General features: G+C 41.2%; 1 protein-coding gene across 1 annotated transcript in view; it reads right to left on the bottom strand.

The window, feature by feature from the left end:
* ERBB4 (erb-b2 receptor tyrosine kinase 4) overlaps nt 1-24,250 on the bottom strand; it is a 796,211-nt gene extending 771,961 nt beyond the window's left edge. The window contains exon 1 of the mRNA XM_016196749.2: nt 24,010-24,250. Within this exon, the coding sequence (XP_016052235.2) occupies nt 24,010-24,091 (82 nt within the window). The 5' untranslated portion in view covers nt 24,092-24,250. The remainder of the gene's footprint in view (nt 1-24,009) is intronic.
* Between the last annotated feature and the right edge of the window lie 1,300 nt (nt 24,251-25,550).

Here is a 25,550-nt window from a genome sequence, read left to right as displayed (position 1 = left end):
AAATAAATTTGTTTTATATATTTGGCACTTTGAAATGAAATACTAAAGATAAAGTCTCTTAAATAAATCAATGTAAACATTTTAAACAGAGCATTAAAAATTATCACCAAAAAGATTTTGATACAAAATACAGCAATATGTCTCAATGACTTACCAGGAGCCACAAGTATGCTAAGGGCTTTACAAACACTTCCCTACATAATCACCCAACCAGCCCAATACGGAGCACTTCGGGACAGCTAGCACGTCCCAAACCTCGGAATTTAACTCGGGTTGGCTGACCCTAAAGCTCAAGTGCTGGTTTTTATACTCTAGAACGGAGACCGTTCATTCCTCATATGTTACCTTACTTGTTACCTATTCTTAATTGGAAATGGTCTCAGGAAGCTCCAAGACAATTAAATTTTATAGGAAGACAAACAATAATCACTTCTACAGACATGAGAAGACAACAGAACAGCTTACGTCAATTAACTTTTTTCTCCCTTTATTGAAATTCATGTTTGTTCACCATCAACAGCACCTGTCCTGATCTGTTGCACTGAAATTGCTAAAATGTGCCTTGCCACACTGTAGTAAAACCTCCTAAAAGAAGTATTTTCTTAAGCAAAAGGCCCAATTTTTTACTATTATATAACAGTACGATCCTCCTTCCTCTTGAAGTAGAATGCTAAGGATGACACTTGTTATAAAGAAATGAGTTAGGTGCTTTTAAAGCCGTGATACACACATTTTTACAAGTTTAATTTTATTGTTTAAATATTATCCTGGGCTCACATAATTTCCAACATTATTCAAATACAATAGTTTTCACATACATCCATATAAATATGCATACCACAAATTTAGTCATATATGCTGAAAATAAATTCATTAAGGCACTTAGAAGTAACCTGATGCAAAAAGAAAAAAACAGAACAACAGGAAAAAACACATACGTTTAATCACCTAAATATATATTGCTGCAAATATTTCATTAAATATGGGAAGATTAACAGCTTCTAGTATAGGGGGCAAAAACTGTGGGAATATTTTCTAAAGATTATAAATATTTATTTTCAAGATATGGTAGTAAACATTCACTGGTTATTATATACTTGAAAATATAAAATGATAAATAAGAAGAGACTCACTTCAGAAGTATGGGAACAGCAGCCTATATGAAGAAAAGGGAAACCACAGTCCTTTAGGACGCGCATGTATGTGGCCCCCGCTTTGACTCCATGCTGGGCACAGAGGTTTCTTTTATGGCAAAAACATGAAGTGCTGTGTCCAAGAACATCTCCAGCATCAATTTATCACTACTCAATACCTGAACCGTATCAGGTACTCCAATTCTGCTTAAATAAATTATTAAAATTAGCACTACTATGTAAGATCAGATTAAAGGTTTGTAAAAATATTTAATTTTCACTCATTGAAGTTAAATAATCTGGGGGAAAGAGAAAAATATATATATATTTTTAAGTTTTCTTCTGGGCATTATTTTTTAAAAGTGATTATACTCTGGTGTGGGGACGGGTGTTGGGGTAGTGGAGGGATGAGCAAAAAAGAAAAAAATTAAAAAGTGATTATAAATTTAGAAAATATAAACAGATGTATGATATTCAGGAATTTATGTAATCATATGTAATAATACTAAAGAAGAGTTTCAAATTTAATGTAATTTAAAAGGGATTAATTTGTGGTTAATTCACAATATATATAACTTTTAAGAATACTCTCAGGAAATGACATTATTATAAAAATACCTCACATATCAATATAAAGATGAAAAATAAAAGTTGATATTCATATTATTCATTAATATTCATATTAATATTTAGGAAAGCTACTAAATAAAAACAAATCTAAAATATTATAAAAGAAATAAACTTCTAAATGTTTGACAAGAGAGTAAATTAGTAAAACCTTTCTTCAGTGTGATGAATCAATAAAGACAAAAAGCTTACATTTTTCTTAATTTTTGACCTTGCATAAATTTATTCTGAAAAATAATCACAATTATGTACACAGATTTGACTAACGGATGTTCTCTGAAACTTTTGTTTTAACAAAGAGGAACAATTAAAATTTAAAAAAAAATAAAGGTCAACATGAGAGAATTTAGTAGATAACCTGCTTCCAAATAATAAAAAATATAGTACCACTAAATATGTTGGGATAAATAAGAATTCCAGATATAAAAATATGTACAAGGTATAAAATAAATACAAGTCTTGGTTTGAAATAGAACAGAAAATACAATTTTTGTAAAAATTACTATAGACAGACACATACATACACTCACTTGCATTTTAAAAAACATTTATCACCATGCATGATATATTAGTATGAAGCATAAGTGGTGGTTTTTCCTAAGTGATGAGATTACAAATGCTATTTCCCTCTCATTTGCATATACTAACTTTGCTGAATAAATATATTATTTTAATAATATAAAAGTTATATTTTAAATGTACAAAATAGAATCCAGTATAAAAACTGTCTAGTGATCTATTTCTCCTCGAATTGTATAAAATAGTTGTGCGGGTAACACAAATATGTCAGATGATATGGTTTCAGTCTTTCCCACTAACTTGGTTGCCTATTCTTAGGCAAACAACCAATCTGAGATTTAAATTTATTTTCTGTAAAATAACTTGAGAAAATGATCATTTTAAGAACTCTTTCTGCAAACAATTCCAAGTCTTATGTATATTAGAAACAGAGTAAACATTAAAATGTATTAATATGGTAATGACCAAAATAATCTGCAACCTCAGTAGGTTGGACTGAATTTATTTATTTATAAGAACCACCCAGAAGTTCTGAGAGTCTCAAATGTTGTTGTTACTGAGGTTCTCTTGTGGATGGCAACTATATTAAATCCTGTAGTCCTGACTTTTTATATAAATTGAAATAATCTAATTGTGGTGCCAGGCCAAATACCTTTGTCTTTGTACATGAGGCTGTCTGATCCCACTGCTGTGCACTGCCTGTTAGTTGCTGGACAAGTGAATGGCGAGGCAGAATGCATAAATAAGTCCAATGCACTGAATCCCACTGAACTGTTTGCATGACTTCCATACATTTCAATGAGATCAGGCTGAGCAAAGGCTTTAATTTCAGGCCGACAATCACTGGGAGCTTTTCTATATTCTCTGCATAGCCTCTGTTGAAAGTCTTAGAATAACAACGTTTGTGAATCACAACTGAAAATTCAAAATTAAAAAAAAATCTTTTAAGATTTTCATGGAGAAAGAATGTAAAGGTTCTTAGTTTGTTCTACAGCATGTGGTTTCTTTTTTCTTTATTAAACACGTCAACGTTTATAATTAATGGAATTTTTAGGGAAAGTAGAGGACAATATGAAGGTGATATTGTCATGTCTTGAATTAGAAAAAGCTTTAAACATACACTTCCATCCCTATCCAAAAACTGTATTTATCATCACTGCATCATTTCGCTCAATCAGTAAAAATTCCTCAGTGCGATATTTTACCAGCTGATGAAATGTTAACAGAAAAATACACAGAACGCAGGGAAATGGAAATAGACTTGTTTCCCAGATATCCACCATTATTATCAATGACTACCCGAATCCTTAGAATACAAGGGGTTATCTGCAGTGTGCTGAGTGGTAAATCCAGTGTAATAAAAATAGTCGGTGTAAACTCCCGCGTGCTGGCCTGAGCGTGCCGCAGTCCAAGGCCGGTTCTTGCCTCTCTTTCTCTGCTTTCTTCTCTCTGCGGCCCCGGAAAGCGAGCTCCGTTATTTCTGCATGGGTGCAAGGTGAATGAGGCTGTCACTTCTCTTTGCAGGGCTATTTATTACAGGTCACTGACATAATACAGCTATTTTTTAAATAAAAATAAGTTCTCTAGCATTTTCTCACATTTGAGAGAAATGTGCAGTGTGTTATTTATTTATACGGAAATCTGCCAAGCCAGAGGCATCATCTTGCTTTGAGGGGCCTCCTGCTGGAAAACTGAGCAACCCTGTCATTCTAAGAATTAAAACACCACATAGTGTATGAAAGAAAACAGAACACTATCCTACACTGTGGGGCACTTTTGATTTTCAACCTGGAAAAAGAAGTGACGTCGGTAAGAACAAAACTTAGAAAAGAAAAAACCAAATTGTACCACTAATTGAGAATAGTTATGCAGTTTTGAGTGTTCTAAGCTACGAGATACATACATTATATATATATTTAATGCAGAATTTCTGGTGACAACATCACAAACCTACTTTGACCATAAATCAGTCTAAGAGACTAATAAATTAATTGATAAGGAATTGATTTTTCTTGGTATGTACATCTCAGTTTGCAGTTTTCAAGGGACAGAGAGTCCACCCCTAGAAAAAATTACATTAGAGATATAATTCTAATCATTGTCTCTGATTTCAACCACAGGTACATCACCACTTGGTGTTTTTCCTCCAGAATGCCTCACTGCAAATTATATTCATGAATGAATGTTACTTCTCAATTACGAATTATATAATTTCATCTCAGGATTTCCCAAGACCCACCTAAAAATCTTAGGAAGTGACTGGACATTTTCTAGAGTCAGGGCTGTTAAATATACTTCAACATTTGCATACTTATAAAAACTACAGGGCATAACAGAATAGAACTGTGGTGATGCATAAAACCACTAAGGAGCAAAATATGTGTGTAAAACTCAACCATTTTTGGCACTATAAGGCCTTGCTAGGTACATTTTTGATCCTTGGTGTGAAGGACAACTTTGGCAATCACTTTTACTTAATAATTTCTAAATAGGTTAGAGATCCAGAGCTCAAGTTAGATGAACTTGTTCGCAGTTGAAGTATAGGAACAGGAGGGAGAATTGGCCGAAAGGAACGAGCACTGGGCTGGGGGAGTATCTGCTGGCCCAGCCTCTGACTGCGCATCTGACTCCTGCTGGAGAGACAGTGACCAGGGGAGGAGGCCGGGGGTGAGGGGTGAAGGGGTGGGGGTAAGGTCTCAGGACATGAATAGTTGCATGTCAGGCAATAATCCTAGAGAAGATTTCTTTCACAAGTCCTGGGACTATTCCAAATAGGGATCACAGTCCAAAGGGACAGCTGCTTATAACCTCCTCTGAAATATTTATTTGGGACTCCCACTGCTACCATTCTTGTGTGTTCCCGGAATCACATGCACTGGCATTCCTAATTGCTTTGCTAAACTTTATTTCTTAAAGTGTAAATAAATCCAGAGAAGCTCCTCCTCCTTAGCCATATAATGTAGTATCGATCACTCATCCCTGAATTTTTTTAAAAGTACAGTAAGTTCCACTTAGTTGGAAGGAATAATTCGAAGTCTTATCATTATTAGAAACATAACAATTATGATTTAAAATATAACTTACAGTGTTATGTAATACAGATATGCCAAAATTTGATCAAACAATACACACAACTTCCCTACTCCCTCTTTAGAAAAACTGCAAATCATCTTTTTCAGGAATATACTAATGGTGATAGCAACCTTGGCGATATTCAAGCTACTGCATGAAAAGATGAAGGGTTAATAAAACGGTTATTAGAAATTGGCCTCTGCTTTCAAGCTGTGTTCATTTCAGGCAGATATTTCCACAGACCACTCACTTCAGGATATTTGCAAAAACTAAGTAAGGGTACAAAATGATTTGAAACAAAGTAAAACAAAAATAAGTGTTAAAAATACAAAGCGCTACACACAGATTAAGGCTATGTTCAAATCAGTATTGAAGGAAACGAGGGACACAGAATCATGACACATTCCTCCCAACGCACAAGTAGAACAGCAGAAAACTGCTTTGATATCTGGTGGCAGGGGTTAGGGGCGGGGTGTTAATTCACAAGTACATACATGAAACCTAACAAATAACCATAGGACTTTAAAGCCAAAATTAGTATCCGAACTGATGGACGCTGACTGCCCTTTCCAAATGGGAAAGGCACTCTCCACGCCTGGTTTTCAGTCGGATGCTGACGGGCAGTGAAAGACGAAGACTGCTTTGAAAGGACAGGAGGAGCTGGTCCCTGATTCATGGGTGCAGTCAGAGCCACTCGGGGTGGACGACAACTGGCTCTAAAGCCCAAGCGGGCGCGGAGTGAGAGGGAGGCAGGGGGCTGGCTGGACGGTGCGTGGGGGTCACTCACCTCCAGCCGGCCAACTCGCCCTGGGCGGTGTCTGGGCTTTTCCCACAAGCTCAGCATACCGTCTTCCTTGAAACCCAAGCCCTGAATGTTAATTACTCTCCTTTCCATTACCTCCCCACCCTCACTGTCGATTAGTACTAATTCCAATTACACCGCCAAGCACCTGGGCAAGGTTGCCATAGAAACAACTATTGTCTTTACAGAAGGCATTCCTGACGTCTCATCGGCTGGTGCCATCTTCATTTCAAATACGGATATCAGGGCCTCTCAACTGGGTAAGTATCTTTGTAAATGTCTTTGTATTTAAATATGCAAGTAACACTTCTGTCTATATTTGTGATCAACCTCAGGTTAGAGGGAATGTCATGTGGATGCTAAATAACAAAATCACTGGGGGAAATCAGTGGTATTCCCTTGGATTACGGTTTCACATTCCAGTTTTTGGGTTGCCTTTAAGTAAAAAAGCATAGCCGTAGCAACATAAAATCTTACTGAAGTCAACACCTGCATCTAACAAAACACATTTAAAAATGTAAAAGACGTTGGCACGTGGTGATCATTTTGTTACGTTACTTTCCCCGCATCAGAAAGTTCTAGTACCTCAACTGCTGCCGGGTGTTTGTTTCAAAGGAATAACTCATCGTGGGGACCAGAAACGGACAGGAACCTAACCACCATCCCTGGGCCTGATTACTCCGAAGTGCCACCTTTCAGCCGAGTAAGGCAGCGGGGCGATGGGGCTGGTGACGTGAATTTCTACCTACCTCTCAGGCTAAAGATAACAGCCTGATTCCTTCTAAAATTTATCTATTTAGCCTCAAAACAGGCAGTTTACGGCATCTTTGAAAATCTCCAGATTTTCAAACTGGACAAATACCTGTTTTCTTGATGCAACTCCCTGGCTGTAGGAAGTGTGAGGCTGTTGGAAGAAAGGAGTTCACTTCAGAAGCACAAAAACAGCCCTGCCCATAATTAATACTATTTCTAAACACGTATGGTTTTGAGGTGTTCCAAAGCTAATCGATAAGTGAGCTCTACTGACATAGATCTGGGAATTAAAGACGTTATGAGGACATGCATAGCCTTTACCTGATGCCTTAATTATCTAAATGAATGTGTAAAAGCCGGGAGGTAGGGAAAGCATTTAATCATTGCAGCCATTTTCAGATTATTTTCCATGTGGCAAAACCCATTCAGTGTTTGTGTACAGACCTTGAAGATTCTGCTCCGGCATGCAAAAGTGTTTCCAAAAAATATTCAGTCATACATTATATTCGTTGTGCCCTATCTTGAAAAGTTTAAATGCCTATAAAAGGTAACATAAAAAAGTTATCCCATAAACTTGATTAAAAACCACTTACTCTTGAAGGCACTTTAAAAAACAGTAAGGATGGAAGGACACAGGGTTTGAGTTTGCCAGGTAAATATAAATCTTTGGAACAAAACTGTCTATCTAAGCGCTTTTTTTAAAATACCAAAACTATAAAAACAGAGTATGAAGGAAAAATGGTTCCAGAAAACTGCCCCTCAGAGAGATCCAAATTCATCTCTAAATAGCCTACTTACAGTACCCACGCCAGTCCACACCTATAGTAATTCAACCAACCAGTGCTGTATCATCTGTTTATGAGCCCAACTTAAATTCACATTATGAGAAAGAGGAAGTCCATAGTCTTCTCACATTTAACATTTTATAACTTTAAATTTGTGATGCTTCAATCTTTGCTTTTAACTGTCTTGCTACCATACTAAAACTATAGTATACGTAATATAATTAACATTTATCGAGGATTTACTATGTGATTGACACTGTTTTATACACACTATTTCATTTAATCTCACAACTATAAAGTTCTTATTAATATTAGATCCCAGTTTCAAATGAAAAAATTGAAGCTTAAAAAGATTATGTAATTAACCCATCTTTACACAGTGAGAATTCAAACTTGGGATATTTAATAATCAAGTCCCTCCATTCAACTTTTACTTCAACTTTCTGCAATATTTTACTTAATATTGTCAATTTTTAAAAGCAACTAATCTGATTACTATAAAGTACCATAGGTACTTAAATTGTAATATGACAGTAGAAAATTAGCATATATTGTTAATATACTTGATGCTGTTTCCAAGCTTGGCATATTCATAAATATACCTGGTTATTAATCATTCTTGTGAACATTAAACAAAGTAGTTGTTAATGGTAGAAAATAGTTAATAAACAATCTGTATTTTAAACATTTTAGAGATTTTAGTTTATTTTCATAGATGAAATATTGACATTTGGACAACGTAAAATTAACAGGAGTTTGGGCATCGCTGATCTGCCACCTGCACAGGCGTGTGCCATTTGGTAAACCATTTAATCTCCCTAAGCTTCTGTTTCCTCGCCTGTAAAATGCGGGCAGCGGTGTCCTTGTTGTGAAGATTAGGCGAGCTAACGTATCTTAGAGTGCTTATCACCCTTCCTGGCACCAGGGGCCTTCAAAACATGTTAGATATTTTGATTTCTTGGCTTTTTACCAAATGCAGAGTTCATTTGTGCTATTATATTAATTTATACCAATTAAGATAAGAAAATCTCATTAAATTGTGAAACGAGAAAAGTAAAATGTTGAACAGATTGAACTGAAGACACTGGTATATCCAAGTAACGAAACTCAGAGGGCAGAGGCAACAGGAAAGCTCTGGAAAGGTAAGAGGAGCTCAGAACAGCCTCCACAGAAGCGAGACAGGGGAAGGCATCCAGAAACTTAAAGGGCTACTTTATGTGTAACCAAGTGAGACACACATGGGCCTTCATCTTTTTGAATCCTTCTAATTTTCAATTCCCTTAGGAAGACCCTCCTCTTTCTGTTTCTCTACAGCTCATCCTCAACTCACAGCTGCAGGCCCAGATTTCTAATTCCTGCTCCATGCCCCCGCCTGCTTATATATTTCTCCCCCTAGTTGCCTTAGACCCAGACTTACAAACACCTGCTGGGATAACCTGGGAGCACAACGAAACACATATTTTTAAGCTTATGTATTTTTATTTTATGTTGTCTGGTTTTTAAAATAGAGAGTAACTTATCTGTGACAGTACATTAGATTAGAGATATAAATGTCTAACATAAAGACGGTTGACAAAAAAAATAAGAACATTTTTTTTTTTAAATATTTAAGAAAAACAATCTTTAAAAGATCCCTCACAAATCTCCTGATCTATGAGAGAAGGTATGATGATAAAAAGCATTTGGGTGGGGATCCTAGCCACAGAGATTGGAGTTTACGTCCCATGCCTCTGATTTCGGGGGCCCAGGAGAGAATTATCTGGGCGTGGTGTGCTTGTGACAGGCTCTCAGGGTGGGAAGGGCCCTCAGAGGTCAGGAACCCAATCCCCATCCCCAGCATCACTGACAGTTGTCCCTCAGCTGCCTCATTCATTCCTTATCATCACAGAAGAGGTGAGATCAGAGCCCCCCAGCCCCCACATGAAGGAACTCACCACCTCCCAAGACAGGCCCGGCCAACTTTGGAAAGCTCTAGCTGTGAGAAACTCCTGGATGGTGTTCGGCCGAAATCTGATGCCTCACAATTTCAAACAGCTGTTAATGTTTCTGTTCTCCAAGGCTACAGAGAACAGTGCTAATCCCTCTTGTATGTAACAACCCTTCAACTTTTGAAGATAGCTATCATGCCCCCTTCCCAAGCCGCCTCTTTTTCAGGCTTGGCATCTACTTCTAATCATTCTTCAAATGAGATGGCACTGCATTACTCTCAGGTAACACAGTTTCCTTTGCAGAAAAAAAAAGACAAATTTAACTTAGCAAGAGTATCATAATTAAGCCGATAACGGTAACTCATAATTTCTATCCCAATATTACATTTTAATTGTGCAAAAAAAGTTTTAAATTAGATGTTTTCTTCTCCTTCGCCACAAATGGGAAGAGTATATGTGTGGTGCCCTCAAAGAATAGTCCCATGTTGTAAGTGACTTAGTACACACATGTGGGACAGCTGACACCTTGCCAGATAACTTTCATTGTGATTAATGATATAAGCATGTGAGATGGTTATTACCACATATATTATGGCAACCACAAATTCAAATTGTGATTCTTCAGCAGCCCAATTAATAGACATATGACCCACCAGTATCCACACCTACTTGCAGGAGAATTCATAGCACCTGCTTTATTGAAGTCCTTTGGCCTGCCTCACTCATGTGACTTTTCACCTAGGCCAACTCAATCTGTGCACCAGACATTCTATCATTTTTAAGCCATTTTATTTCCCACTTCAAGTCACATACAAAAGCACCTATGCCCTAATACACAATTTAGAAACATGCCTTCTTCAAACTAATACTTAGTTGTGGCAAAGTTAGTACAATACTATTCATATTCTTTAAAATATGGCAAAATTTTTATTATATGTAAGAGTACAAAGTATTTAGTGACTATAATGGTGAAGACATATCAGAGTGGATCACAGCATATGCCAAAGCAGAGATCTGAAGGTCCACTACTGAGCTGGGTATTAATGCTTTAGCTGTTTAATCCGCAAAAGTCTGAGGAAGCAGAGCTGGGGAGGAATCTGGGAAAGCCAATCAGATGAGAATATATACTTCAATATTTTAGTAATCAAAATTGTAAGAAACATAGGTCTTAAATATTAGTCTTGGCAACAGAATATATTTTGTTGCTGATACCTTTACACAAGGGTTTCAAGAATTTTGAAAGTGACAAATAAAAGTCTCCACATTCTTAATAGAAATCAAAAATAAACAATGAAGTTATTTTTTCATATATTTTTTTCATATATAGGAAGCATTGAAAAGCATTTGATCTTGACTCGGTATAAAATCAAAGACGTCGTTAGCTGAAAACCTTCATATCAGCACATACACAATTACTATGAACTTTAATCAAGAGAGAAGCTGTCTGAAAAAAAATTAACCTTGAAATAACCACCGGAAATATGATGAGATGAACAATTCATGAATATGGGAATTATTCTCGATAGTGAGCTTGATTATAGAGAATGTCTTGAGCCATGACAAAGCTCTAGCAGATGTATGAATAATGTTATAACTTTTCACATACCTTACAATTCACTCTGCTAAAAAATACTTTTAGGAATTCCCAAGTGTGGATACTACTGTACAAATTCCTGGCTTTTTCTAGAATCACATTTCCATCAAGGGTGACCATTTTTTTCACACAAGTTAGGCTCATTTAGAAACGTCTCTAAAATTTCTTTTGGATGATGGCACTTTTTTTCACAAAGACTAAGGTCTGGGTTTTAGGGTGTTGTGGGTTTTTTTATTTTGTTTTATAGCCACTTCCTGATAATTACAGTGGACCCCATCCTGTTGACTTCTACATCCAAAGAATGACTAGTTCCCGAAAGAGTCTAAACATACACCAGATTCAAATCACAAAATTACCATAAAATAATGGGACTTCTGATTCCCTTACAAGTAATCAAAATCCTTGAATACCAAACACTCTCTATCTGTGTCCTTGAAAGAAAGATATTTTGGATGTTTTGACATATTTTATTTTCTGCAGACCTGGAATAATTGAAATGTTTTTGTTTTTCCGTTTTGCTCATTAATAAATCTAACTTCACAGTGCTCATCCTGCCAGTGAGAAATATGGCACTTAGAGAAATTTATTTTTATAGAGCCTATAAATATTGAGTGAAAGCTGTTAAACTGTGGGAGACCAACTTCATCGGCACCTTTCAAAGAGTGACTGAGTCAGTTTGTCAGAGTGAAATAGCATGTATCAGATCTAAATTTGCTAAACAAAATTAGCTGCGTGCCATTCTATTTGCTTATCTCTTTCCCTGGCTCATGGCGTGCTAATTCTGGCCACAAGCAATATAGTAAGTACAGAAAAAATAATGAATGTCCCTTTCACCAAGAGTTGCATAAAATGTTTTGTCTATTTCAATTTATCTCAAAGCTTTTTATACTTTCAAATTTCATCCTGTACTTTAAAAAAAGAAAAGAAAGAGGCCACTAAAGAATTATATCTGAATACCAATCGCTTCATTTTCTATAAATTCCAAGTACACTTTTAGAAGTTTCGATATATCACCAGAGACAATGGGACTGCTAAATCTGAAGTTAAAACAACTGGGAAATATTATTAACTGTTTAGTTAATATTTTTACCTAGTAAAATTGTGACTTGAAATACCCATCCTTTTATTATTACTTAAACCCGCTAACATATTAGTTAAAATATGAACAAATATCGGAGCTCGGTGAGCACTGGCACTAATTTAGATGCACTGCTGGTAATAATGTTTATTGCAGTTAAAATGGTCACACTTAACTCAGCCAGAGGATAAAAGTCAAGGATAGATTTTTATCTGTGCTAAATGACAAATGATTAAAAATTAAACGCACTATATTTCAAGAGGTAGGGCCTTAGGAATATAGCTTCTATATACCCAAACTGGCAAGATTCTTTTAAATCACACCCAACCATTATAAAGTACACAACTGCGTAAGAGCATACGTGGCCCGTTTTTAAAATATGATGTAAAGAGAAAAAATAATTATATATGTGTGTGTGTGTGTGTGTATACATCTGCATTAGGCATGCTTATATTTAGAGAGAAAATATTCTGAAAATTAGCTCCATATAGCATATTATTTTATACAGAGATACACCGAAGTCCTTTACAGTGAGGTTTAACTACATGTGATGATTCTTTTTCTCAAAACAATGCGCTGTTCTATATGAATAGCGCGGACTTTAACTACATCTAGTTTAAAAAAGTTAAAATTAAAAATTATGTAATTATAGCCCAAATTCACAGCTAAAGAGGGTCACGGGACTTACTAAAATGTGTGCCTTTCCCGTGCAGGCAGGTGTCCAGTGTTTCCTAGGCTGGGCGTTAGGGCCCTGGCCGGGCGCCCCTCGGGCTCTGCGCCCAGCGCGCCCGTCTCTGGACTGCTGTCAAAGAGGGTCCCCAAGCTACATCGACGGGGACTCGGAAACTTGGCTGTGCCCCTGCCGTGAAGTTTCCTCAATGGGACAAGGCTTACAGGATGGTTTCCTTAAGGTACAGGGCGCACAGAAAAGACTCTGGGAAACACAATGCAGGGGCGATCCGCGGTACCCCAAGAGGGGCTCCTTACATGACAGACCCATCGACAAGCTCCTTCCCGCGGCCGCACGGGGAACATCAGGGCTGCGCCCCGAGGCAGGGGTGCGGGTGCAGCGGGCGGGGGAACCCTGCTGAGAGGCATCGCTGGCTTCTGGGGAGGCCCGGGCAGCTGGGCCGCAGGGGCACAGCCAGCTGGCTCTCGGGGCAGGGCAGCCGGCAGCCTGGGGCAGGCTGGTGCCCCAGTGGGGCTTCCCCCTTACTACTACTTCTTTATCTCTCTACTTAGTCATCTACAAAAAGGAAGAATAATTCCTGACCCAAACTTGCTTCTCAGGTATCCTCGAAGGAAAGCCATCAGGAAAGTTCTAAAGGAATTTCAGACAGAGGTGGGAACGTCTCCATTGCCCAGGTCTCTCATTAATAGGCTACTCTGCAGGCTGGAGGGACAGGGGCCTTGGAGAGCTATATTAACTCTTTCAAGCCATTATAAATTAAGATAGAATTAGGGCACCCCCGTGATCTAGGAACACTGATAATTTCTCAGATTCTGCTAACCTGAGGAGAAATGTCTGGGGGAGCATTTTCACTGGCAGAATCTGACCCTATCAATGCTAACTTCATTTCACCGATTGTCAGCACGCACAGTGAATCACCTAAGGAGCAGCCGAGAGGATCCCAGTCACCTCTCACTCAGAGCAAGGGCTTCCTTCACAGGATCTTGTGGAAACCGTAGGCATATGTCTAGTTGCGTGTTTTAAGACACTGAGAGATCTCAGTTATAAGAAAGCTGTGTTATCATATATACCTAGGAATAGAAAATGTCACATTCCGTTGGAACCCCTTTTTTCATAAAATACTATTAGCATTTTTCTAGAGGCAAACATTCCTCGCAAGAGTTTGGAAAATCACTTAGCCACATATGTTTTGTACTGTGCTTTATTGCCCTTGTCTAACCATAAAAGAAAGGGGGCAGTTGGCATCTTGAGTTTTTATATGTCATCCTCGCTTCCTATCACAGTCCTGAAATACACTGATGGGTCAGTACATCTTATTGCTTACACTTAGTGGATGGTGACCACGCAATGGAATATACAGATGAGGTATTATGAAGCTGTACATCTGAAACTTAGATGTTATTAACCAGTGTTACCCAATACACTTAATTTTTAAAAATTTAAAAATGGGAGGTAAGTAATCAAAATGTAATGGCCACATAAAAATAGTGGGCAACAAAACACATGTTTAAGAATGATATTCACAAATATTTAACTCACCAAAAATAAAACCAACAGAAATACTTTGCACCATATTATGAGCAGGCTCTAAAAATGGGATTGGGGACAAATGATATACTCTTGGAAACACTCCATTGAAAGAAATGCCCTAGGAAGCTCGAGAAAGCAACTACAGAAATTCCCAGGGTAAACATGTCTAATATCTATTATTAAGAATTCTATAATTACATTTTCAGAACAGCTTACTTTGTGCACTATATGGTTTAATTACAAACAATAACCATCTGTGAATGAGCTTAAAATTGCTTCTGTAAATGTATGTTATTCTTTCATTTAAAAAATATTTTTAAAGAACTTACTATGTATGTGGTGCCACATCCATCTTTACAGGGAGTACAAACTCTGGTTTTTAAAAAGTTATTAGTACGGTTTAAGATTAAACTCCAGGTAAGTGGTATAGACAGGGATTATTTAGAGTCTAGGGTAGTCAGTGAAGGAAGGTGTAATGACGAGGTATGATTTCATGTGGATCTGAAAAGATCCCACAGTTGGGACAGGCAGAGGCACCAGGTGAACCATGAATCTCAGGCAAAGGGGTCAGCAAAGGCAAAGACAACAAGCAGGTTCCTTCAGGGAATACTGACTAGGCCAGCCTGGTTCTTAGGATACCGGCAAGAAACTCTTAAGATTAGATTAAAAGGGAAACTGAAGGCTTTGGATTTTACAAGGGGAATACATTTGAAGGCTTCTAAATAGAAACTGGGGTAATAAAAGTATTATATTAGAAATGGTCATCTGGCCGTGATAAGAGGGAAGTCTTGGAGGTAAGAGGGCATCGAACAAAAGAACCAGTAAGAAGGATCTGGCAATAACCCTGCTCTGAGGTTTTTAAGGATTGGGTGAGGTCAATAAAAATGATAGAGAATGGATTTTAATAAGCCATGCAATTAAATTCCCTTTAAAAAAAAAAAAAAAAACTTTGCTTAACTGCTCCAATTCTAGACAAAAATGATCAGACAAAGGAACTTCTAAAAATAAAAGTGCATATCTAAAAGAAGTACTATTGTTTTATTCCTGTTTGGTTTTCATAGGTCCCTACAGAAACAAATTCATATTGCCTAAGCCTAAGGGGAAGAATGGAAAATGATGACAAAAATAATTTCAGTAAAAGGAGAGTTCATGTAAAACAAGATATTCACTGCCACCCATGACCTCAATTAGGCAGCCCCTGCTAGTGGAGGAGACCCATCCTGAAATACAGGTGTGCACAACTTATTACTAAAGCGATAGCTATGCTACATACAGTCACAGAAACTAGAGAATCCATGGCCATTCTTTTTTTCAGTCCTAACCAGATGTGAGATATCCTCAGAAGACCACAAAAGATCAACAAATGCATCTTCTGAAGGCAGGTTTAGAATCCCCACTCGTACCCTAAAGGCTTAAAACCTGGATGTCCACCTATACCAGATGCATATGGCACCAGACATAATGTCAGAAGAGTAGTAAAGATGTAATAGGTGAAAGTGATTATTTACAAGTCTGATACTTTAGGAAAACAAACTACTGTTTATTACACCATTCATTTTCTTAAAACACCTTTAGACTATGTTACAAATAAAATATATACATTCATACAGCCTTGATTTCTATTACTTTAACACTCTGGATTCAGACACTGAATCTTACATATTTTTATTGATGTTTAGTATGCTTCAGTAATCCCTACAATAATGGAAATGACACGATTAAAAATGATACTGACCTACCTCTGCCTCTCAAGCAAGAGGTTTAATGGTGTTGCACAGGAAGTTACATAGTATCTCTGTTCATGTTGTTTTAAGGGGTCCATTCTCAGCTCAAATTCCTAACAGGAAGTGACTCTCCCTGCCAAAACAAGCATCAACGTTTCTTTCTGTCACTATGGCCCATGCAATGCTGACCATGACTGAAAAAGCTCTGGTGCTTGTGGAAAGTCAGCGACAACCAGAGAGAGTTAAGGTTAACAACATTGCAAACTCACAAGGCCCAGAAGCAACATCTTGCAGAAGCCAACTAGAGGGAGGCATATGTGCAACAGAAATAAATTTGTCAAGCCTTAGTAGTTAAAACTTAGCTTATACATTTCTGCAAAGCAGATGCCTGAAGAAAAAAGGGGACCCAATGAAGACAGTGTAAAAGATACGTAAGTTGGATCTGAAGATGGGCATGGACAAATCTGAAGTATTCCCGTGGTTTGCTGATAAAGAGTCCCAACAACTAACTGGCGATGAGCAGCCCACTGTTTATCCTTTATAATCCTTTTGTTTAAGCATGCATATCACTTAATAATGAATGAAGTAAAACCATTCTCTAGTCTCGCGTAAAAGAAACTCTTGAAGGTGCTTTAGACACAAACATTAGTGTGGGCAACTCTTATCTGGCTTTCACGGGCAAAATGCAATGTCCAGAATAGACCCTGCCAAGTAAACAGAGCCTCTCACAGAACTGTCTTAACAAAGGTGCTTTACTTCTTTCATCTCAATGTGCTGTAAATTATAAATGCAATCTATGATTACCTCCTAAATATAAATTAAAGATGATGATCCCATAGACTTCCTCTTGAAAAGGACTTCACATCTGATAATTAGGCCCATGGTTCCAATCCATTTGTTTTCATTCCAATTTTGCAATTCTCTTTTTAAACAACACAGCTTTGTATTAATTTTTTTTTTAAGTGTCTGCAACTTTTCAAGTATTTCTATGTATGTTCAAGAAAATGATATTGGTGTCAGGCGATGCCAACTAACTTCTATCACCTAACTTCCCTGTGCCCCCAGTGTCCTCAGTTAAAAATGAGAGGGCTAGCCCTAGCCAGTGTGGCTCAGTGGTTCGGCCTGTGGACCGAAGGGTCCCAGGTTTGATTCCGACCAAGGGTACCTACCTCTGTTGCAGGATCAATCCCCAGCCCCAGTCGGGGCGAGTGCAGGAGGCAACCAATCGGTGTCTCTCTCTCACACTGATGATTCTCTCTTCCCCTTCCACTCTCTCTGAAAAGCAATGGGAAAAATATCCTCAGGTGAGGATTAAAAAAAAATAATAATAAGAGGACTAGGTCCCTGGTTCCTAAACAGTGCTCAGTTTCTGTGAAGCCAGCACAGAATAGAGAAAACAGTGGAAGGAAATTGGTGAAATGCTACAGGCAGGGACACAGAGCTGTCCTCTCACCGTGGCTCTCTTTTCCCCTTTTACCTGTTTTAGGTACCAGGGCTACACACATGAATTCACTTGAAAAAAAGGGGCCCACTTGTAAAAATAAATATAAAGATAAAAATAATTGAAATGCAATGGGTTTCTTTCCTTAAAAGCGTACACATCCTTTTTCTAACTAAAATTTTTCTTTTTTTAATTGATTTCAGAGAGAGGAAGGGAGAGGGAGAGAGAGAGAGAAACATCAATGATGAGAGTCACTGACCTGCTGCCTCCTGCACGCCCCCGACTGGGGACCCAGCCCGCAACCCCGGCATGTGCCCTGCCCGGGAATCGAACCTTGACCTCCTGGTTCATAGGTCGATTCTCAACCACTGAGCCATGTCCACCGGGCTACATCAGTTTTTTTTGAATCATGTTTTTTAGGTCTCACTTTTAGCTACCCTAACAGAGATGAAGAAATTGAGACACAGAGCAAGGAGTCTAACCAAAGATCACATAGAAAATGTCTGTATGACCAGAATCCAATTCTCCTCACTTTTACTCTGGTGCTTTATTCTGCAGCATCACACAACAGCGGTGCTGCTGCTGCGCTGCCCACAGCTCAGGCATGCACCTTTCCCATTAAATTCTGTGTGGCTGCTGCCCCCTGGAGTTGTGCAAAGCAACAGGCTTGCAGAATCATCACGTATTCAAAATGAAAATAACTGTAAAACAATTACTACCTGTTCAAAAAAGCACTTTAGAACTGGGTCCCAAAATATTATATATTTCACCTTTATGTCATAAATGTGAGGCAGTTCTCTTCCCTCTTGAAATTTAGTACAAATAGAAAGCACTACTGTGTCAAATCTAAAAACAAAGAAGTAGTTTTCAAGCTTTGATTAAAGCATTGGAAAATAGATCAATTTCTTTAATAAACATGTCAGAATTATCAACTACTCAGAAAAAGAGAAAAACTCATATACAATGAAATTTGAAGAGACCATAGGGCAATTCTGAAAATTAATATTTTGGGGCAATTACCTCAAATACAAATACTTTAGAGTTACTAACCAGTTTATTTCATATAGGCAGGTGCTCTTGTAACAAGGATGGTCTGCTAGAAACCCTGCATTATGTTTATTAACATGTATGTACATGTTTGCAATATATCAGTTAACTTGTTACTGGAATGTACCTCAATATCACATTTTTCAGAAAACTGTTATTCAGTGGAGAAACAGAGTACATGTGCCCCACCCCCTGGGGCACAAAAGCCAAGTGACAAAGACATTGAGTGAGATATTCAAGGTATTAAGAAGAAATAGAGGAACTGTCCCCCACAATGTAGAAATCCTTGTCTAAACCACCTGGTTATGTCCTGGGTCACACCTACAAAATTACTTAACATCTCCTTCAAATTATGCAGAATAGCTACAGATTCAGGAAACATTGATTTAGGATCTTTTCAGTATAATAAAAGAAAAATTAAGAAATTATTTGTCACTGTAAACTGTAAACTCCAATCAATAGATCAACAGCTATATTAGAAAGCATGAAATGTAAGGTTTTACTCCGACTGCTCAATGTTTATAATAATTTAGAAAATGAGTATTAGAGAAAAGATGCAATTTGGTCCCATATGGTCAAATGTAACATAGAACATTTCTAAAATGTTATAAACTGTAGAAAAGTTTATAATGTGATTAATTTCTAGCTTGCACAACATACTCTGGAGATCATTGTAAAAGATAACAATGAAACATAATTGACAATGAATTTTTGCAGAACAGCTGTAGGCTTGAACATGTATAAGCTAATTTCAATGTAAATATTAACATCTCTATAAAACTGCATTTCTCAAAAAGGGTGAAATCAAGCAGCAAGGGCCAACAAGTTTGGAGGTAACAGAACATCTTTTTTGGTCATTTGTCGTATTTCTGTTTTAGGCACTTACAGATTACACATGGATATCCGACAGCAGCAGAATACTGTAAAAAGAAAAGCAAAAACTTGCTGCTGTTTTTAATATACGTTAAACTTGTTTAATAATTGGCTTGAAATAATATAAAAATGACATCACTTTAAGGCTCCCTAATTCAATGTATTGTCTAAAAGGTACACCTTACATAGTCATTAATCTGAAGATGGCTCTAATCACCAAGCTTCAGAGGATATTTAGAAGGACCACCAATTGCTTGCATCCCTAGCATTTATTTTATTTTATTATTATTGTTTTTAATGGCAGTGATCTACCTCCCTTCTTTGGTCAAAAGGAGAAAGAGGGAGAGAGAGGGAAAAAGGGACTTCTCTGTAGAAAGACTTGGCCTTGGAGTCAGGACTTTCAAGATGTGCTAGTGATCTTGGATCGATGCCTTTTTATTTTCTTTCAGGAATAAATCTGAGCAATGGAATGTCTTGCGATTGTCCAGCCAACCAGCCATATCAGATTTATCAGAAAGAAAGAATGAGAACTGGCTCAGAGGACTCCTGCAGTGGCTGAGTGGCAGGTTGCTGCTAAAAACACACACAGAAAAGAATATGCTTTGTGGTGGACGGGAAAATATACATTCACATGTGTAAACTCGATAAACAATAAGATGTAAAAAAGGAATCTATAGTTATGGAAAGGGTGAATGCATAAGACAGATGATAAATAGTACTTCTATTTAAGAACCAAAGGGAAGAAAGCTCATGAATGCTAAATATTTGAATCCACTTTAAGGAGGAAATATGATTTTTCCTCAAATGAATGCAAACTCTAAAATTCAGCCAGTACAGACTTACTGTGTTCAGGTTAAAGTAAAAAATACGTAAATCTTCCATGAAGCACATGCCCTGGTAAATATTCTAATGTAATTTCTTAATTAAGACACATTTCCAGTGACTAAATGAAAAATATATATAAAGCAGTAAGTGCCTTGATTTTCAAAAAAAATTGACTTTGGATGCATGCATGATTAAAATAAATAAAAGTGATGTCATTTGAGAAGAAAATCAGAAAACAGGAATCATGACACAACCAAGAATCTTTCAGTTTTTATCCCAACAGTCCATATTAGAGTGTTTCCCAGTGATGTGCAGTTATAGTAATCAGTATAAATTTATTAAGAAGCTTCCTGAAGAAAAAAAAATACCTTCTTAAAAGACCCATTTGACATATATAAGTTCAATATTAAAAGAAGAAAAAAAAGGACCAGTGTACCTATGGGTGTGCTAACAGCAAACACACGAAGGAAGAAGGATTGATGGTTTTTTTAAAATATATATATAATTAACATCTTTTAACTAAGTTTTATTAAGCTTTTTCTTCTCAAATGTAAAAACAGCCCCTAAGATTGGAGGTATATCTTAAATATGTAGGAAACTGTATGTTCTTTTACAGAATGGAAAGCAGGACTAAGTTGCTTGCAAATAAGAAATAGGAACTGAATTTGGTCATCACTTAACTATTAAGGTGTGTGAGACCATCAATTCCAAACTACTATATAGATCATTTCAACCCAGAGGTAATACTGATTATTGTTCAATCACACCAGGAAGACAGAAAATTTGGAATTATTGCTTTAGTGATAGAGGCTTTAGAGTAGCCACATAAAAGGCCCTTGGCTATAATATTTCTCGATAAAATGAATCACTTGGAAATGAGGCAAAGTCCTTTCCGAATTACAGAAAACAATCTCTAAAGCTGATTTTTTTTTCGAGCAAAAGAACAACAACAAAAAAAGGTCCTCTTCAGTTACAATTATTTTAATATCTTAAATCTATACAAGAGCATCGCCGCCCCCTTCCCCGCATACTTTAATTCTGTTCACATCGAGCAGTAAATAAGGTGCATTCCTTCTGCTCCTTAAGAAATTAGCATTTCAAAAATATGCCGCTTTCCCCTGAACTCCAAGCGTGTCTAATAATGCAAGAAGCAGATTGTCTTCCCTCGTTTCCTTAATTTGTTTCATCTAAAAGCAATTCACTCAACATCTTGTCGCCCTCTGGCAGCTTAGTTTACTTATCCGCACTTAATTTCTCATTTGGTCCAAAACAAACTCCTCCAGACCGCTCCTGACTGCTAACCACGCGAGGGGAGACGAAGTAGCTGCGTGTGCTCGGCCGCGGACACGCGGGTCTGCGCTCGCGCCCCGGACGGTAACTTGGTTTTATAAAAAGCGCCGCGGTAACGCCGGGGGAGCTGTCCCCGCCAGGTGCGGCCGCCCGCGGGAGGGGCGGGGTGAAGCCGCGGTCCCCGGGGGCAGGGACGGTTCCCAGCCGATCACCTGAGCGTGGGTGTTGCAATTACACCGGGATGCGCCCGACAGCTTTTCTTTGTGCGGCCCTTTCATCCCGATCACTTTGTGCTCCGAACAAGTGAGGCTCGCCTTTGTGTCCCCAGAATTTCAAGTGCAGAGCCGCGCAGGGAACAACAATGGCACGCTAATCCTCGCGCTCCAAATGGGCTCACTTGTGGGTCTGACAATTCGGGAGGGGGGGTGGGGCGACGGGGGGGGGGCCAAGAAGAGACCAGCTGCAGAACTAATTTGGATTACATTCCTTGCAGAAATTCTGAAAAGGGCTCTTCGGCATAGCTCAGCCCCGAGCCCGACAGCTACCAGCAAACTGCTGCGGACTCGGAGCCGGGTCCCCCAGCGGCCGAGGCTGAGCCGCACAGCCCCCAGGAGGTCGCCTCCCAGGAATCCCTCTCCGGGAAGTCGGCCTGTGGGTCGCAGCTGCTTTTGAATGGGGCACTGTGCATCACCAGCCACTGAGGGGAAGTGTGAAGGGACCCGGAGTGCAGAGGGAGAGAGAGACGGATGCGTCCGAGCGGCCGCTGGGGATCTCCGGCCCGCGCCCGTGTCACTGCGGCGGCCGCCGGAGCGCGGGACCTGGTGCGCGCGGAGACTCTCAGAGTAACTGCGCGGGGGCGCGCGCCAGCACAGACGGCGCACAGGGTGCTGCTCGAAGGTCATTTTTGAAACACTCTATGATTGTAACTTGTTACTTACTGGGCAAGGCAAGGGGGAGGGGGGAGGTGGCTGTGGCGGGGGCGGAGCGGGGAAACTACTGCGCGCAGTTTCCTTGGTGAGGTCAGAAGGACACCCTCCCTGGGCCGACAGCTCTCCCTGGGGCCACTGCCCGGGGCTGTATCTCCTGTGGCTGCCTCCCACGCTCCCGCGAGCAGCCCCGGGGGGTCCCGGAAATCTCTCCGGCTCTCCAAAAGGGCCCCCCTCAACCGCGTCAGACACTGATTCTCTCCAGTCCTTTCCTGTCCCACTTTCATCCCCGGGAAACTCAAGTGTCAGAAACTTGGAGGTCCCTCGCTCCGCAGGCGCTGTCCGTCGCCCTGCCCGCCGCCGCGCGCCAGCCCCACCGCGCTGCCTCTCGGGGGTCACTTGGCCTTTCTCCTGTCCAGGTCGCTGGGGCTCAGGCTCTCCGGCCAGCAGGGGCCGAGCAGCCAGCACGGCCGCGCCCGCCTCGGGGTCAATCGGTTCGCGCGACGGGTCGGCTCGGTAGCCACGCCGGGCTGTAAACAGAGAAGTTGGAGGGACTCCGGCCAATAGCAAGTTTAACTTCAGGAAGAACTCTTCCTGGAGCCAAACCCAGCCACCGACGGGAAGGTCGGGCTCGCGGCTAAAGTGTGTCAACCTTTTTTTTTTTAAAAAAAAAAAAAAAAAAAAAGAGGTCAGGCGGGCAGGCAAGCTCCCTTCAAGTCAGTCGGGCGAGGGCTCCGGGAAGCCCCGAGCTCCGGGCCCCGCGCCGGGGCGCGCGCGCCCGCAGCTGCAGCGGCCCAGGCTGGGCTCAGGTCCGGTCCGACCCCGCCAGGCTCCGGCGACCGGCGGCGCAGTGGCCCCGGGCAGCGCGCACAGGTGCGGAGCCCGTGCCCGAGGCTCCGCCGCCCTCCCGCGCAGAAGGGCCGAGCGGGCGCCGCCCCGGAACTCCAGTCCTTTCGCGGCCCGGGCGGTGCGCGCTTCTCCAGGCTGCTTCCCTCGGGGACCCAGACGCAGAGAGGAGCCTCTCCTCGGGCTCGGGGTTTGGGTCTCCCCGTCCCGCACAACAGGCGCCACCACAAGGCATCCCGCTCGGGCTCACAGAAAACGCGCGAGAAAGAAAAAAAAGGGGTGAAGGAAAAAGGGGTGTAGAGTGTGTTTTCATGATAAATAAAATGCATTTACCGTCAAGGTAAGTTTGGGGACAGAATGAGCGGCGACCAGGAGCCCCGGGAGAGGACCCGGTGGAGCGGTCCCTCCTCTCCTGAGAGCCAGAGGGAGTCAGGCTGGGCGAAGGGGGCGAGGGAGCCACCCAGGCAGCCAAGACCGCCGCAGCAGGTTTAAGCGACAGGGGCGCGAGGAGGAATCACGACCCACCTGACTGAGAAGCGCTGGGCTGGACGGTCCCCGCCGCCACCAGAAGGCTCACCCAGACGCACAGTCCCGTCGCCAGCTTCATTTTTTGGAAGTCTCAGATCCCGTGCTGACAGTTACATGTCCAAATGGCATATCCCCTTTCGAGCACACGGAGAAGATCCGTCAGCCGGGCGCGCGTGGGGGCGCGAGGGGGACTGGCGCGCGGCGCGCGCGGTGCACCGGCTCCGAGCGCGGGCGAGGGAGTCCGCGATCGCGGGGCCGGGGCCGGAGCCGGGGCTGGGGGCCGGGGGCGGGGGAGGCTGCGCGCGAGGGTGCGCGCGAGGGTGCGCGTGGGAGACGGTGCTCGCGTGTGCTCGCGTGGAGCTCCCGGCCGGACCGCAGCTATTTCCCAGGGCGACCGTTCGCGCTCCCCTGCCCTCCGCACTTTCCCTCGCTCACTGGCCGGGCAACAATAAAAAGGAAGGGGAAAAAGCTTTCCAAAAAAAGTTGATTGCACAGAGGCGGTAGGTTTCCGGCCTCTCGCCCCAGCCGGGCTGTGTTCGGCTCTCTTTTTAGTTTCCCTGCACCTCCCGTCCAAATTGGGAGGAAAGTGGGGAGGGGGGAGCTCCTCGCAGCTTCTCCCCGTATCCAGCCCTTTCTCCTGCCAGCTTTCCTCACACTTGTCCGGCGCCTGCGGTAATTACAGCTCCAAGCGTCATTTCCAGCGCTTCGCCGTCTCCAGCTGCAGCCCCGCGGAGTAATTAATAAGATTCGCAGAGAGGAAAAAAAAAAAAAAAAGGTGGGGGGGCGGGTGAAACCACCCTCCACGCAGCCCGGCCGGCTGGGCTCCGCCGCGCAGGCCCCGCCCCCGCCCGCAGCCACGCCCCTCCTCCCGCCCCCTCCCCTAACGGGGCATCCTATTGGCTCAGCCACTCCCCAAAATCTTCGGCCTCAGGAGTTGGGAAAACACCTGTCAGCGCGCGCGAGCGTGGTCGTGTGGGCGGGGAAGCTAGATTTAAAGGGCTCACCCGAGGTCGGGGACAGGTGGCCCGCCGAGTGCCAGGCCCCTGGGCGGACGCTTACAGAAAAGATTTTTTTTTTTTAATAAAAAGAAACTCACCATTTCTCCCATTGCTCCAAGGTGCTCATCCAAAGAATAGACTTTCCTAGAAATAGAAAATAAAACGTTGCTTCAGGCATAAGGCCTCCACGCTTCTCTGTTCCCCCTCACGCTCCATACTCAAGCAATTAGTTGAAAAGCTGGTTTAGGCCCAACGGGGGGGAGGGGGGGCGGGGGCTCAGTGGATGAGCATCCACCTGTGTAGGATCCAGATGATCACTGCTCCATTCGGGCTGGATTTCCGGTCAGGGCACAGCCCGCGTTGTGGGCTCCATGCCCAGGAGGGGGCGTGCAGGAGGCAGCCCATCAATGACTCTCATCGCTGGTGTTTCCCCCTCTTTCCCTTCCTCTCCCTTCCTCTTAGAAATCAGTAAAAAATTAAAAAAAAAAAACACAAAAAACTGGTTTAGTATTTTACAGCCTCTGCAGATTAGGTATATAA

The sequence above is a fragment of the Miniopterus natalensis genome, chromosome 8 (genome assembly GCF_054644295.1).
Source record: "Miniopterus natalensis isolate mMinNat1 chromosome 8, mMinNat1.hap1, whole genome shotgun sequence".
NCBI lineage: Eukaryota > Metazoa > Chordata > Mammalia > Chiroptera > Miniopteridae > Miniopterus > Miniopterus natalensis.
Note: the sequence above shows the minus strand (reverse complement) of the source record. Positions and strands in the feature narration are given on the sequence as shown.